General features: G+C 38.8%; 1 protein-coding gene across 1 annotated transcript in view; it reads left to right on the top strand.

Moving 5' to 3' along the window:
• Positions 1 to 6,774, top strand: part of LOC144002424 (protein turtle homolog B-like) — a 30,613-nt gene extending 23,839 nt beyond the window's left edge. The window contains exons 14-18 of the mRNA XM_077497637.1: positions 205 to 372; positions 601 to 637; positions 879 to 3,059; positions 3,231 to 3,301; positions 4,888 to 6,774. Coding sequence (XP_077353763.1) covers positions 205 to 372; positions 601 to 637; positions 879 to 3,059; positions 3,231 to 3,301; positions 4,888 to 5,051 — 2,621 coding nt within the window. The 3' untranslated portion in view covers positions 5,052 to 6,774. The remainder of the gene's footprint in view (positions 1 to 204; positions 373 to 600; positions 638 to 878; positions 3,060 to 3,230; positions 3,302 to 4,887) is intronic.
• The last annotated feature ends 6,413 nt before the right edge of the window (positions 6,775 to 13,187 follow it).

Here is a 13,187-nt window from a genome sequence, read left to right as displayed (position 1 = left end):
CCATTTGACATCGATACATTGAAACTGTTTGTAGCTGTTGCCTCTAATATTTCAAAGGCAATGGATTTGTCTGATCATGTTTTGACCAACCACAATCATAGCTATTTAAAAAGCAAAGCAAGATTGATTTCCCAACTGTTTTAGGAGACTGCTATCAATATTTACTCACTTTGATCTGCATTTACGATTAATATGTCGTGACAGGAATGGAGATGTACCCTTCTTCATCCAGACTGCGAGACTCTCCAGAACCGTTACTGGCTGGCATTATTGGCGGAGTTGCTTTTATGTGTTTGGCGCTGGTCTTGCTGTTGGGGTCTGCCTGCCTTATCAGTCACAGGAGGAACCTAGGGAGCCAAAAGAAGCAGAATGGTAAACCATTCAGTTGTTCATAAAGTGCAAAATTAAACCTCTTTCATAAATCATACCAATGGATCCATTGCAATACCATAAATGGTCTATATGACATGCCACATTGCTTGGTAAAGAGTATGATTGCCTTAGTGGTTGGTAAACGTAGGGTAAATTGTGTTTATTCTTTGGCCAATATGTACCACGTAGTAAGTTAGATACCATTTTCCCCCTCTCCCTCCCTTCCAGAACCCCCACCTGCCATCTATAAGTGCTCCCCACCAATGTAAGTACATTTGATCATGTCCTCCTCAATGTGCCTCCCACTGACCTTTCCAGCCGTTCTGATTTTTTTTTTTTTTACTGAAAATATGTTATAGTGCCAGCGAATTCATTTTTCATTTCCTCTGGTCTTTTTAAGTATTCGACTCATTCTCCCTCACCCCGTTATTTTCTCTGCATCTGACACCTCCGCTTTTTCCTAACTATTTTCTTCTTCCACCCCTCATTTCTGCTCTCACTCACAGAAGGATTTCAGGCTCCGGCAGTACAGACAGTGTGTTGAAGAAAAGCCTACTTCCAGCCAGTGCCCTCTATCCCACCACTTCCTCTACCACCTCCTCCTCAAAGACAGATTGTTCCTCCTTCAACAGTGAGAATCAACATCACAAGCAGCAGCTCCTCTCTAACCACGGACGAAGCCTAAATCAATTCCAGTGTCTCAAATCATGCCCCGTTTCTCCCTCTGTTGAGTTGATCACCAGAGGTCCAGATGGACGCTTTGTAATCCCGCCATATGATGATGCACTGATTGTTCAAAGCAAGAAAAGTACAAAATGTAACCATCCTTTTACAGTTCAAAAGTCTGCGTCATTATGCTCAGACCAACAAGACAGTAAAAATCCACCATTCGTTCTTTCTGTGGATCTTCCACCATGCAAACAATCTGAATCTAATACATCAAGGCAAACCTGTGACATCACGCGAGATCGAGGCGTCTCGGATCATAAGGGAAATCATGATGGCTTTCCTGACTTGAACAGTATGTGCTCTAGCCGTAGTTTATCCAGTATTTTTCATCACAAAAGAGCAATATCTCCCACATTTCCAGTGCTGCCACATATACGGTCAAGCCTCGGCCAGCCTTTAACAACTGTCAGCACTCTGGTTCTCCAAATGGAACACGAGCGAGAGAGGGGAAACCTGAGTCACTGTTTGAAATTGGCTAAGGAGAGGGAAGAACTGGCAAGGGAACTCCAGAAATACAGAGTGTACAGATGTTCTAAAGAAGAAATAAAAACAGAGAAGCCAGTGTCTGAGAAGAGAGAGAATGGCGGTAACAAGCTTTTTCAGGGATATAAGAGCCACACCTTGCCATGCAGACACAGACAGAGTTACAGGGAGAGCTTTGGTCTCTCGCCAAGCCCTTGCTCGTCATCTTCTGTTCACTGGAATGATTTTCCCACTATGATCCCAGACAGGACCTGTTTCACTCCTTCTACTGCTCCAAATTCCTTTTTTATAAATGCTGGTAATCAACATCCTTCTCTGTCCTTAACCGGAGAGATCCCCCTCCAATCTGAGGGAGCAGACCATTCTTCCAATAACAGATTAACACCCCCACATCTCTCCCCAACAATGAGACATGAAAGGGTACAGGAAGCACCAGAGGGCTATGATGATGTACTGCAATCCACATTCTTCGAAATGCAAACAAATGAGTCTTCCGCTGAGGCATCGAGACAAAACAATCCATCTTTGCTTTGTCAAATATATGGCGAAAGATCCAATTTGACTCTTGATGCCGGGCCAGGCTGCGAAGATGCGGAGGACGAGTTCCCCAAGCCCACTAAGCGGAATACGGGTATTGAAATGAGCGTGGATGAGCCAGTCTTTGAAACAAGTGTCACAGAGCCTGCAAAAAAGCCACTGCTACACCACAGAATCGCCTCTCATGTACGTGAAGGATGCCCTCGCAAAGGCCGGTATGAAGAAATGAGGAGGAGCACAAGCTTTCACGACCAAGATAAATCTTCAGAGCCGCAGCTGCGTAGAGCTGTGAGCCAAGGTTCAAAACTGTGGGACACCAAGCAGCAACGGCAGAGCCTCGACACAAGAAGACAAAAAGACACGGATTTCCTGACCCCTGATGCGTGGATAGACTCTTTAAACAAAGAAAAACATTCTGATTCCTCCACATTTAATCCAGACTCTTCGTGTACAAATAACCAATATTCACCCGCCAGAGATATCTCCAAATATCCTAGTAATGTTCCTTCTGCTCGCCAAACAACCTACCGTTTACCCCCTGTGATGAACCATCCTATGAGCAATCCATTAAGGTCAAAACATAAACCTATTGTTATTGGCGACCACAAGATAAGAAGCGCTTCTGTCTTTCCCAACCATGCCAAATGGCCAGATGAATACCAGGAAGCCATGCAAAATGTTATGCTTTCTACTTCGAAACCTTCCAGAAGTTTAATACCTGATGAAAACAAGCCCCTCAATAACCCAGTTACACTGGAGTCGGAGGCAGAAGTGTACGAGGAAGTGCCTGATTGTGGAAGCAGCTACAGTAGTTTTGCGAGCAGTGGCCGAGGGAGCATGGAACCTGCAAATGGACGCTTGTCTTTGTGTCGTTTGTCCACGAACACCAGCTCACCCGAAACCGTACAGGAGGATGGCCCAATCGAAAAAGATCAAAGGTAAGACGTAATAAATTATACCGAGTGGCATGCTTGTGGAGAGTATCCTGAGTAGATGATACAAGGCTTTTAGTGTTAGCCTAATAGTCTGAAAAATATTCAGTGCAGGGTCTACTGAAGTGCACAAGTGTATTGTGAGATTGAAAAGATTTTATGCTCTCTTTCCGGCAGAAAGCCCTCTGTTGATGAGAATTATGAGTGGGATGAGGCTGATATCTGTTCACCATCAGGAGACTATGACGGTGAGGCTTTTTTTCCCCCTTTGATGTATTTTATTCTTTTTGTGTGTGTGCAAAATCTCATGTAAAAAGGTTTTCTCAAATTATTCATAATTACCTAGTGAAAGACATATTGCACTGTTGACCTAAACAGGACCAGAAAAAGTGCGGATATAGGGAATTGTAAACAGTGTCATCATAGCATCATAGCAATTATTGCGAACGAAATTCATTATTTCAGTATTTATGGCAACATTAACATGAGCAATTACTTAAATGATTTGTCAACAATAGTTGTAAAACAGTTATGTTTTATAACACACTGTACTGTAGCGCACGATTTAACTCATGATAATCGTACTGCATTATGAATGCAAAGTAACTACATTTTCTAAGCACTGCACTTTGTTTTTGTGGCATTTCGAGGAGAAAGATGGCGCAAGGACGTTGACTAGCGCAATGATGTCTATAACTGACACTGGTTGCTAAGCTTGTGAACAGATTCAATGATTAAGATTCCAACTTGTATTGAACACAAACCGTTCACGAAGCATTGAAACTGTTAAAGTGGAAGTCAACCCTAAACATTTCTTGGCAATAATATATGTGATCTCACTAGCTGAAACATGACATTCTGATTAATATTACATTTGTGGAATGAGAGTTATGAAGCAAAATCCAACCATTTTTATCCATCACAGGGGGTGGCCATTTTGTCACTTGCTGTCGAGTGAAGATGACATCACAGTTGCTCGGGCAATGGCTAATCACAGGTCACGTTTTCTGAAGCTGAGCTGTGATTGGTTGTTACCTGAGACCTGGAGCAACATTGACATCATCTTCAGTCGACAGCAAGTGGCAAAATGGCCGCCCCCTGAGATGGATAAAAATGTCTGGATTTTGCTGCTTAATATTTCACAATCACAATATTTACCAGAATACCATATTTAGACGAGTGGGGCCGCATAGAACATATTGTCCAAAACATCTATTGGGTTGACTTCCAGCCACACATGACTTGTCACGTCAACTCTCCCTCCTTAAATGCAAAGCCAGGTCGGTCTTTCCATTGCAACACTTTATATTAAAAAAAATAGTGGAAAATGGCACCAGGTTTACGACCTGTTCAGTGCTACCCTACGCTCTGCCCATGAAAACCAAGTGCAGTGTGAAAAGGACGTTTCTCAACAATGGGTCAATATTGGAATCGTTGAATAAAATGCTTTAACTTTGTATTATAGATGGCATCTGATAGTTGGTATTAGGTGTACATTTTTTTTCCTTTTTTTGCCATTTTGATTATATGCTGAGGTAATATGTGGTACATTGTTGTCACAATCTAATTTAGGGCTTTGCCTTAGAGTTGTAGGAGACTTGAATAGTTTCAATCTGGAAAGGGTCAATAGAATATCAATTGTGATTTTTAGCAAGGTGACATTAGTGTTCAGAATCAAATTAAAGAGCTCAGCATTCACTCTTTTGATCATCTGATTTAATATGTGAACCTAGTAGCCCAGTGAGCTTTCTTGATGAAATACTGTTAGAGATGTTGCATGCCGTAAAATGTCATTAAGTAAAAGCTAATATCTCAAGTGCCTTGCTCCCCACAGGCCGTCTTCCTTCACTGAACCGACGGAATGCCGCAGCACTTTGTAGCCCTCGCAGCATGAAGTTTTCAACTAAGGCACTGACAAACTTCAGTCAGAACGCTTTCCTTCAGGGGCATCAAAGCAGCTGCTCCGCATTGCCTGAACCTGACACGGTGCTTTTCTGAAAACACCGCCATGTGTCTCAATTGATGTTGCCATTCAATTATTGATTGCACCAGGCGACAAACACGTGAGCTTTTTACCTGATTCATCTGGATTATTTTTTTTTCTTCAACATTGTTTTTGTTTGGGACTGAGTACTACCTGTTTTGTTTTGTTTGTGTTCAAACAATCTGCCAGTCTATAAATTTCTAAACAGTTACTGTGGTGGTTGATCCATCATGTCCTCTGTGTAACGTTGACAAAGTCATTCCACTGTGGCAAGATGCCACTCAAAAAGATATCAATCATCATCTTGCGTTTCTGGCTGTGCTATAAAATGGTCTTTAAAGCTGGATTCATACACTCCATAGTCCAAGTGACACAATTGCAGTTGCTTCTTTCCAAGAGGCACAATTCTGATATGGGTTGAAATGCGTGAAAATGGATAACCTCAGATAAGACACAGGCGTCTTCCAGAGGTGGATGATAATCAGTTATGAATTAAATGTCTGTAATGTGACTGTGCCGTGTCAATGTAACGACACAGACACATGCATGATTACCCTAACACACAAATGATTGGAACAGAAATAAGTAGGGGGAAAAAATGATGACACAGGAAGTGGAGTATACAGATAATCGATGCATTTAACCACCCAAACCCCTGGTGAGTCCAGGCCAGCTAAACAGATTGTAACATTTAAAAATGTCATTATTATTCCGTCTCTGTTTACCTTATGCATGACAGACAAAGGAAAATGAGCACATGTGAGGTGTTTCAGGTGATTTTGGTTTGATTTGAAAGTCGATCTAAAATAGAACAACGGATATTGGTATGCTCAAATAAATAAATAAATAAATAAATAAATAAATAAATAAATAAATAAATATATATATATAAAATCCACCTTTTCTTAAATTGTCATGAATTATCAAAATCCATTAAGCTTCTTTGAATTGCTCTGGGTGTTTGCATTAGTCAACCAAATAATTAAAGCCATAATGCCATATTGTAGAAGGGCATTGTTGGGTACCCATCCTATAATTGAAATTCACGTGGGATCCGTTCACTGCAAATCAATGGTGACCGCCTGTGGAGAATTTTCATTTCCCGGTGTTCACATATTACAAGCCTATGAAAGAGGAAAAACCACATGTGGTACTTGGGGGATTTGGAGTCAGCACTACTTTAGTTTATAATCCAAACACTGTGTCCAAAACACAAAACAAAGAATATGTGTTTTCCCCGCTGAAATACCAACTGAACATTTTATTACATTTTCCTTTGCTTGTATTGTACATAGCATAGCACAATATTTCCACTGTAGTGGAAATATAATACACCATACTCAATAATGTAAACTATATAATAATGTGTGGCATCTACAAGTTTTGACAATTGTTTTTTTTTTTTGTACATGCTCATGTTGGAAAGAAAGCTTTTGAATGTAATTTACTCATGTTCTAAAAATGTTAGTCCCTTATTCCTAAAATGTAGCATATGCACAGTATCAAATTTGCTTCATTTAATTTTCCTGCAGCGACAAGGTTTCTCTCATCTCCACTGCAAACTGTGATGATGTATCGATATACAGCTCAACTCTGCTCTTTTGACAGCAAGTGGGCAGCTGATTTCATTGACTGATAAAATACTTGTCTTACATTTGAACAAGCGCCCAGTCATACTAATGGTATTAGAACCGCAGCGCAAGGCCCCCACAGTTTCAATAAAATGATGTGAGGTAATGTCACAGTCATCTGTTTTAATTCTCTGCAATTCAATTTCTTTAATCTTTTATAGCACTTGAGCAACGATTGGGCGGGACAAACATATTTCTTCTGTCTGGCTGGGGAGTCTTTTGTTTTCCCAAGCTGAAAGCTCACAGTGGGAGAGCAGCCCATGCAGCTCGATTCCTGCAACTAAATTTGTTGCTTTTAAGTGGCAAACAAGTAGCGCAAATTGACAGGCGAGGTTGTTTTTAGTAGTGCAAGTACAATGCAATTTGTCAATACCTAACATTCCTTTTGGACACCTTTTGTACTTTTTTTTTTTTTTTCCTTTTAATCGGCAAATGCAGTACTTTCTTTGCAAACTTTTATGTACAACAACATCTGGTCATGACTTATTTTTACTAGGAACATGGCTGTCATTGTGCAAATGGCAGGTGTAGCTGCACACTAAACAAATCTGTATGTAAGTCCTATACTAAAACATTTGCCTTAAATGGAAAGTCAACCCCATTAAAAAAAATAAATAAAAAATAATAAATACATAAATAAATAAATAAATAAATAAATGATTAATATTGCGTTAATGGAATATGAGTTAAGCAGTAAAATCCAGCTGTTTTTATCCATCTCAGGGGGCAGCCATTTTGCCACTTGCTGTCCACTGAAGATGACATCAATGTTGCTCAGGGCTCAGGCAACAATCAATCACAGCTTAGCTTCAGAAAACAGGTGAGCTGTGATTGGTTGTTGTCCCTTGAGATGGCCGCCTCCTGAGATGGATAAAAACGGCTGGATTTTGCTTCATAACTCTTATTCCACAAATGTAATATTAATGATTCGACTAGTGAGATCACATATAACATTATTGTCAAGGAATGTTTAAGGCTGACCTCCCATTTCTGCCATACTGTATTTTGCAACATGCTGCTGGGGGCTAAACACAAACTATGTGAGATTTCTACTATATAAAGTGCATTACTTTTTCTAAAATGGCCTCCTAAATTCTTAAAGAGACCAAGCTGTGAAATTACAACATTTCCTCAAATGCTGGCCTCCTCTCCAATCACTGCTGTGAGTGCGCGCTGTGACATTTTAGAAACTATATTTTTATATCCAGTTGTTTTCAGAAATCTGTGAAATGTCTGCAGTGTTTGTTTGTAACTTTAAAGAGATGATTCCGGCAAAAAAGGAGCTAGTGACAGTTTAAAAGCCTCCCTCAGACAGCCCAACCAACCCCAACCCCTCTTTGGCTTTCCTCATGGACATGAAAGCTGGCAAGCTGGCACTTATCTTCTCATTGAAATAGGAACAAAAACCCATTTGGCATCACATCAAGATTATTCATTTGGTGCATTGCTACAAGGTTACAATCAGGATCCAGTAATAAATGTGGGCACACGACTAATTAAATCCTATTGTGGAAATGACCTTGAGATATGACCAATTATGATGTAATTAATAGAAGCTGAGTCGGGGAAGCATTAACCATTTAATGACCTTTTCACATCCTTGGAACTTACATTAAGACGGAATTAGTTCTGTCTTGGTTGGATGTGAAACCAGGAATAATTGTAAATCAGTGAACCCATTCAGTCAAATGTTGCATCACCAGCTTATTGAGAGATAATTAATTAGCAAGAATCCATGGGACATGTGAGTGTGACTTTAGGAACCAGAAGAAATGCACCTTGCTACAACTGTTCTTGTTTTGTAGGACATGCAGACATATATCTAAAATCAAACTTGATTGGTACGCTGTTGCTGGCCAAAGTAATTGGTGTGTTTTGAATCGCAAATGTAGTTAGAGAATCATTGAATGCCGTTTTAGTTCGTCGCGATCAAAATTTGATTGATGGCCTCATTTGCTTTGATGTCCTTTGATGTCCTTTGATGACGTAGGATGAAAGGAACGATAAAAATGATCGATCGGGGGTCAAGAGGTCATGATCAAAGACTTTTTTGATGACGTATGAAAGGAAAACGATAAAATTCACTGACTTGTTTCAATGGATACCCCTGTAAGCCGGGTGTAGTTTTATTTTTGTGGATAGGAGAGTAGCTGTTTTAAAAAAAAAAAAAAAATTATTTTAAGAAAACAGAAGGTAAGGGAGGCACTCTTATTAGCAGAGCGCGCAAGACGTATTAGCTCTTCTGCAGATGTGTACTTTTCTATAAGGTTAAATTTCCTATAAGGTTAAATGTTTATTTTTCTTATTATTTATTTATTATTATTATTTCTTATTTATTTTTTTATATTTAGTATTTTTTTTTATTTTTTTTTTTAAGTTATTGATCTTATTATTTTTCCATTTTGTTACTTCTCGTGCTACGTGTTAGCTTCGTTGTTTATACGATTTTGATTGGACCTATCATTGTGCTCAAGCTCCATCGGGTTGGATGGGGAGCATTGCTGCACAGCTGTTTTCAGATCTCTCCAGAGATGTTCAATCAGATTCAAGTCTGGGCTCTGGCAGGGCTACTTAAGTACATTCAAAGACTTCTCCAGGAACCACGCCTCTCTTGTCAGATGATAAGGGAACAAAAGTGTTAAAATATCACATTTTTAACAGTGTTGATGATTTTACATATGTACATGATTACATGTGTATATTTAGGGCCCAAAAATGTGATTCACTGTGCAAAATAATAACACTAATGATACTAAATCACGAAAAGACAAATAATTCCTACAAAACAAAAGAGGAACCTCACGGCGGGGCTCTGCTCGTGTTCTAGTTGTAAACCTGCTTTTGGCATTTACATTTTCTACAAATGTACCACTGAGAATATTTACTAGCTTGTAAATTAAATATTAAAGGGGGTACCAACGTGAAAAATTAAATTTCTGGAGCTTTTAGCTGTGTTAAAATGCTCATACCTCACCAAATACATGACCGAATTGGAGTTTTCCTCCAGTCTCCCCTCTCTGAGAAATTGTGCTCTACAAGCACCAGACCCTCCCAACCTGAGAAAACAAGCTGTTGGCGCTTTTTGACATCATAAGGTATGGACCCACCCCCCGCACCGCCTCTGCTGTCTAAACGCACAACCAGTTTCTCTGAGACCTCTATGAGATCAGTAAACATTCTGTCCAAATGATTTCAAAGCAAAAACAATTATCCTTCACATTTGCAAGATGGACGTCTAGCTATGTATTTTATGTTTTTGAGCTGTTGTACATAAGAATTTTACCCTCTCTCACGTTTTGGTTGTGTTACAAAACTAATAAATGTACTGATTTAAAAAAAAAAAAAAAAAAAAGGACTAGGGTTAGAGAAGGTGTTGGTGGCACTCTCATGAGCAGAGTGCGCAAGTTGTTTTAGCTCCTCTGCAGATGTGTACTTGTATAAACGGTTATTTTTCTGTTTCTAGTTTTATTACCGCTAGTGCTACGTGTTATATTTTGTGTCTATACGATTTTCATCGGATGTCTCTATGTATTTTTGTTGTTGTTTAAGTTTATGAGGTTTTGTATATACGAATGCGCTGTGTGAAAAAGGGTTTTACCCTCTAACATTTTTGTAATATTAAAAAAAACGAATAAATATACTGTTGAAAATTCGCTCGATTCGATTTTTCCTGACGATTCGATTTTTTTGACGATGCGAATTGTTTTGCCGATTCGATTTTTTTTCTGACATTTCGATTTTTTGACGATTCGATTTTTTTTTTTTTTTTTTTTGCGATTAGATTTTTTTGCCGATCCGATTTTTTTTTTGACGACTCGATTTTTGCCGATTCGATTTTTTTTTCTTTTTTTCCCGATTCGACTTCTTGACGATTCGATTATTGACGATTCGATCACGATTCGATTTTTGCCGATTCACTTTTTGATGATTCGATTTTTGCCGATTCGCTTTTTGACGATTCGATTTTTGCCGATTCACTTTTGGACGATTCGATTTTGGACGGTTCAATTTCTGACGATTCGTTCACGATTCGATCTTGGCGATTCAATCACGATTCGATCTTTGACGATTCGATCTCGATTCGATTCGATCTCGGACGATTTGATTTGATCACATAGACAAATCAAAAAAAAAAAGAAAAAAAAAAAAAGAAAAATCTGCTCATGACCCCAAACACTCATCTGTGAAAAAATTCAGTGCAGGTAATGTCATGACTTGGTATTGCATGGCTTGTGTTGACTTGACCTTTGAAATTAAAAAAAGAAAAAAAAAACTTTTCATTTGACGTGCAAGCAGCAGTAGCCAAGTGACGCTAATGCAGTGCTTCTCAAATATTGCGGACCAAAAAGAATAAACAGTTACTCGAAGTACCAAAGCAAAAATTTGTTTTAGTATAAATATTAAATGTGGCTCAGTCAGACATGGGTGCCAGATTTAATAATTGTAATCAGTATTCATCTCTTTACTTTCCTTATTTAGATGGTCTCTTATTTATCGAAGGTACAAGGATGCACAATATAAAAGTACTTTTAGTTGAATTTGGACAAAGAACATTCAACAAAATTATTAAGCCTAAGTGACCACAAAGCAATGACAAAACTGAAAGCGCAAGCCAACGAAAGAACAGAATTTGAATTAAATAATTGAATTGAACATTCTGAAAGAACTTACTGAACGCTGGCCTTGCAGTTACAATGGAGTTTGGTATGATTTAGGGATTGCATAGCAAGAATAAAAGATGTTATCCTGACTGTTTCTTTCCATACCACAAACTGCAAATTGGACCAAATGTGCCTTTTGTGATCATGTACTGAAAACATTTCATAGTCATTTGCCAACCCTGAACTTCTTATCTCTTTGGACAGGATAAAAAGGTGAATGACGGCAAGCAACAGACAAGACAAGCAATTGCTCCGACCTTTCCCTCACACTGCTGTTAAATGAAAAACTCGACTTTTGTCGTCAAACACATCCCACAATCATGCACACATGGCTTGAATGGCACCCTGTGCAAGGCCAACCTTTAGTTAAGACGCTTATGTTTGCCTTTTTTTGTCTTAGAGGCTAAAAAGAACATTACAGAGGTTATCTATTTTTTCGAGCCCCCACACCCTCAAACCACCAAAGAGGCGTGACTCATTGAAGTTTGAGGGAGAGAACGGCAATGGCGGGCGGCACCTCTCTTTGTGAACATAGCAGTTGTGTTACGTAATAAACCTATCAACAGATGACGTCTTTTAACTCATTTGCTCCCAAAGACGTATTTATACGTTTTTTTTTTCATTTTTTATTTTTTTTTATTTTATTTTTTTGTTAATGCTAGAACATACAGAAGGCTTTGATGTAGCCTCTGAACTGAAGGAAACACTTGAAGCAATGATAGTTATTACAAAAACAGCCAACAGGTGGCAGCAGAGAGTATAAGAAATCAAACAGGGCAATGTTGCAAAAAACTTTTCCCCACTGTTTTAAACATATTTGTAATGAAACTTGGCTACATTCTAATGCTAATTGCTGCAAAATGGAAACAGATAGAAATATACCTTTTTTTCCTGATGAAAGAAGAGATAATATTTTTTCTTTTGGTAGATTCCATGTTTTATAGCAATAGAACACTGTGGGCCTTGCAAAATCAGTCAAAATCCAGTAAATGGATTGCTTCAGTGAAAATGGCTGGGACTGAATGAGTTAACTGAAATTTACTGAACCCTGCTTATTTCTTCTGTAGTTGGATTGTGAGGGTGAAGTTACAAGACCGTGATTATTCCAGCAATGTGTTTCTTGTTTGCTTCAAATGGAGGAACGAACAACAATGAATGCGGCTTTCAGCCCGATCCGTAAGAAAGATCCATTAGATAGAAACTGAAATGAGGGAAATTATACCCGTTGGCTATAGAGATTTAATAATAAATGTCGACATAAAAGTGTGGGTTGGTTTGCCCCTCCCATGGGAAGCTTGAATTTACAAAGTAATTAGTTGAGTCAAGTTTCGACTCCAATATACCCTCAAGTCCATCTTGCTCTTTTCTGCCACTACGTTGTGTGTCCTCATTGGGACACAGACAAGTTTTAAATAGGGCTCGAGTCAGGACTCGACTCAGACGACTTATCAAAATAAACTGGAATTGGAATTGGCCACCCAATAACCACCGGTTAGTTCCAAATTGTATTTTTCTATCGTAAGGTCTCTTGATCTCGGACTTGACTAGGACTTGATAGAGGTGGACTTGACTACAGTTCTGGTCTTAAGCATTTACAAAATGCATTTAGAATGGTGATTGTGAAAAGGTTTACTTTTCAGGCGCCTTTTCTGTTCTTCAGTAGGACAACGATCCAAAACACACCAACAAGTCAACTTCAAAATGAACAACAACAACAACAAAATGAAGATTTTGGAGAGGCCTAGTCAAAGTCCAGATACGGATTTAATCTAATTGAAATTGTTTGGCATGACCTTAAAAAGGCCACTCATTTTCAAAATCCTTCAAGTATTGCTGAATTAAAGCAATTCTGCAAAAT

This window comes from Festucalex cinctus, chromosome 15 (genome assembly GCF_051991245.1).
Source record: "Festucalex cinctus isolate MCC-2025b chromosome 15, RoL_Fcin_1.0, whole genome shotgun sequence".
Taxonomy (NCBI): domain Eukaryota; kingdom Metazoa; phylum Chordata; class Actinopteri; order Syngnathiformes; family Syngnathidae; genus Festucalex; species Festucalex cinctus.
Note: the sequence above shows the minus strand (reverse complement) of the source record. Positions and strands in the feature narration are given on the sequence as shown.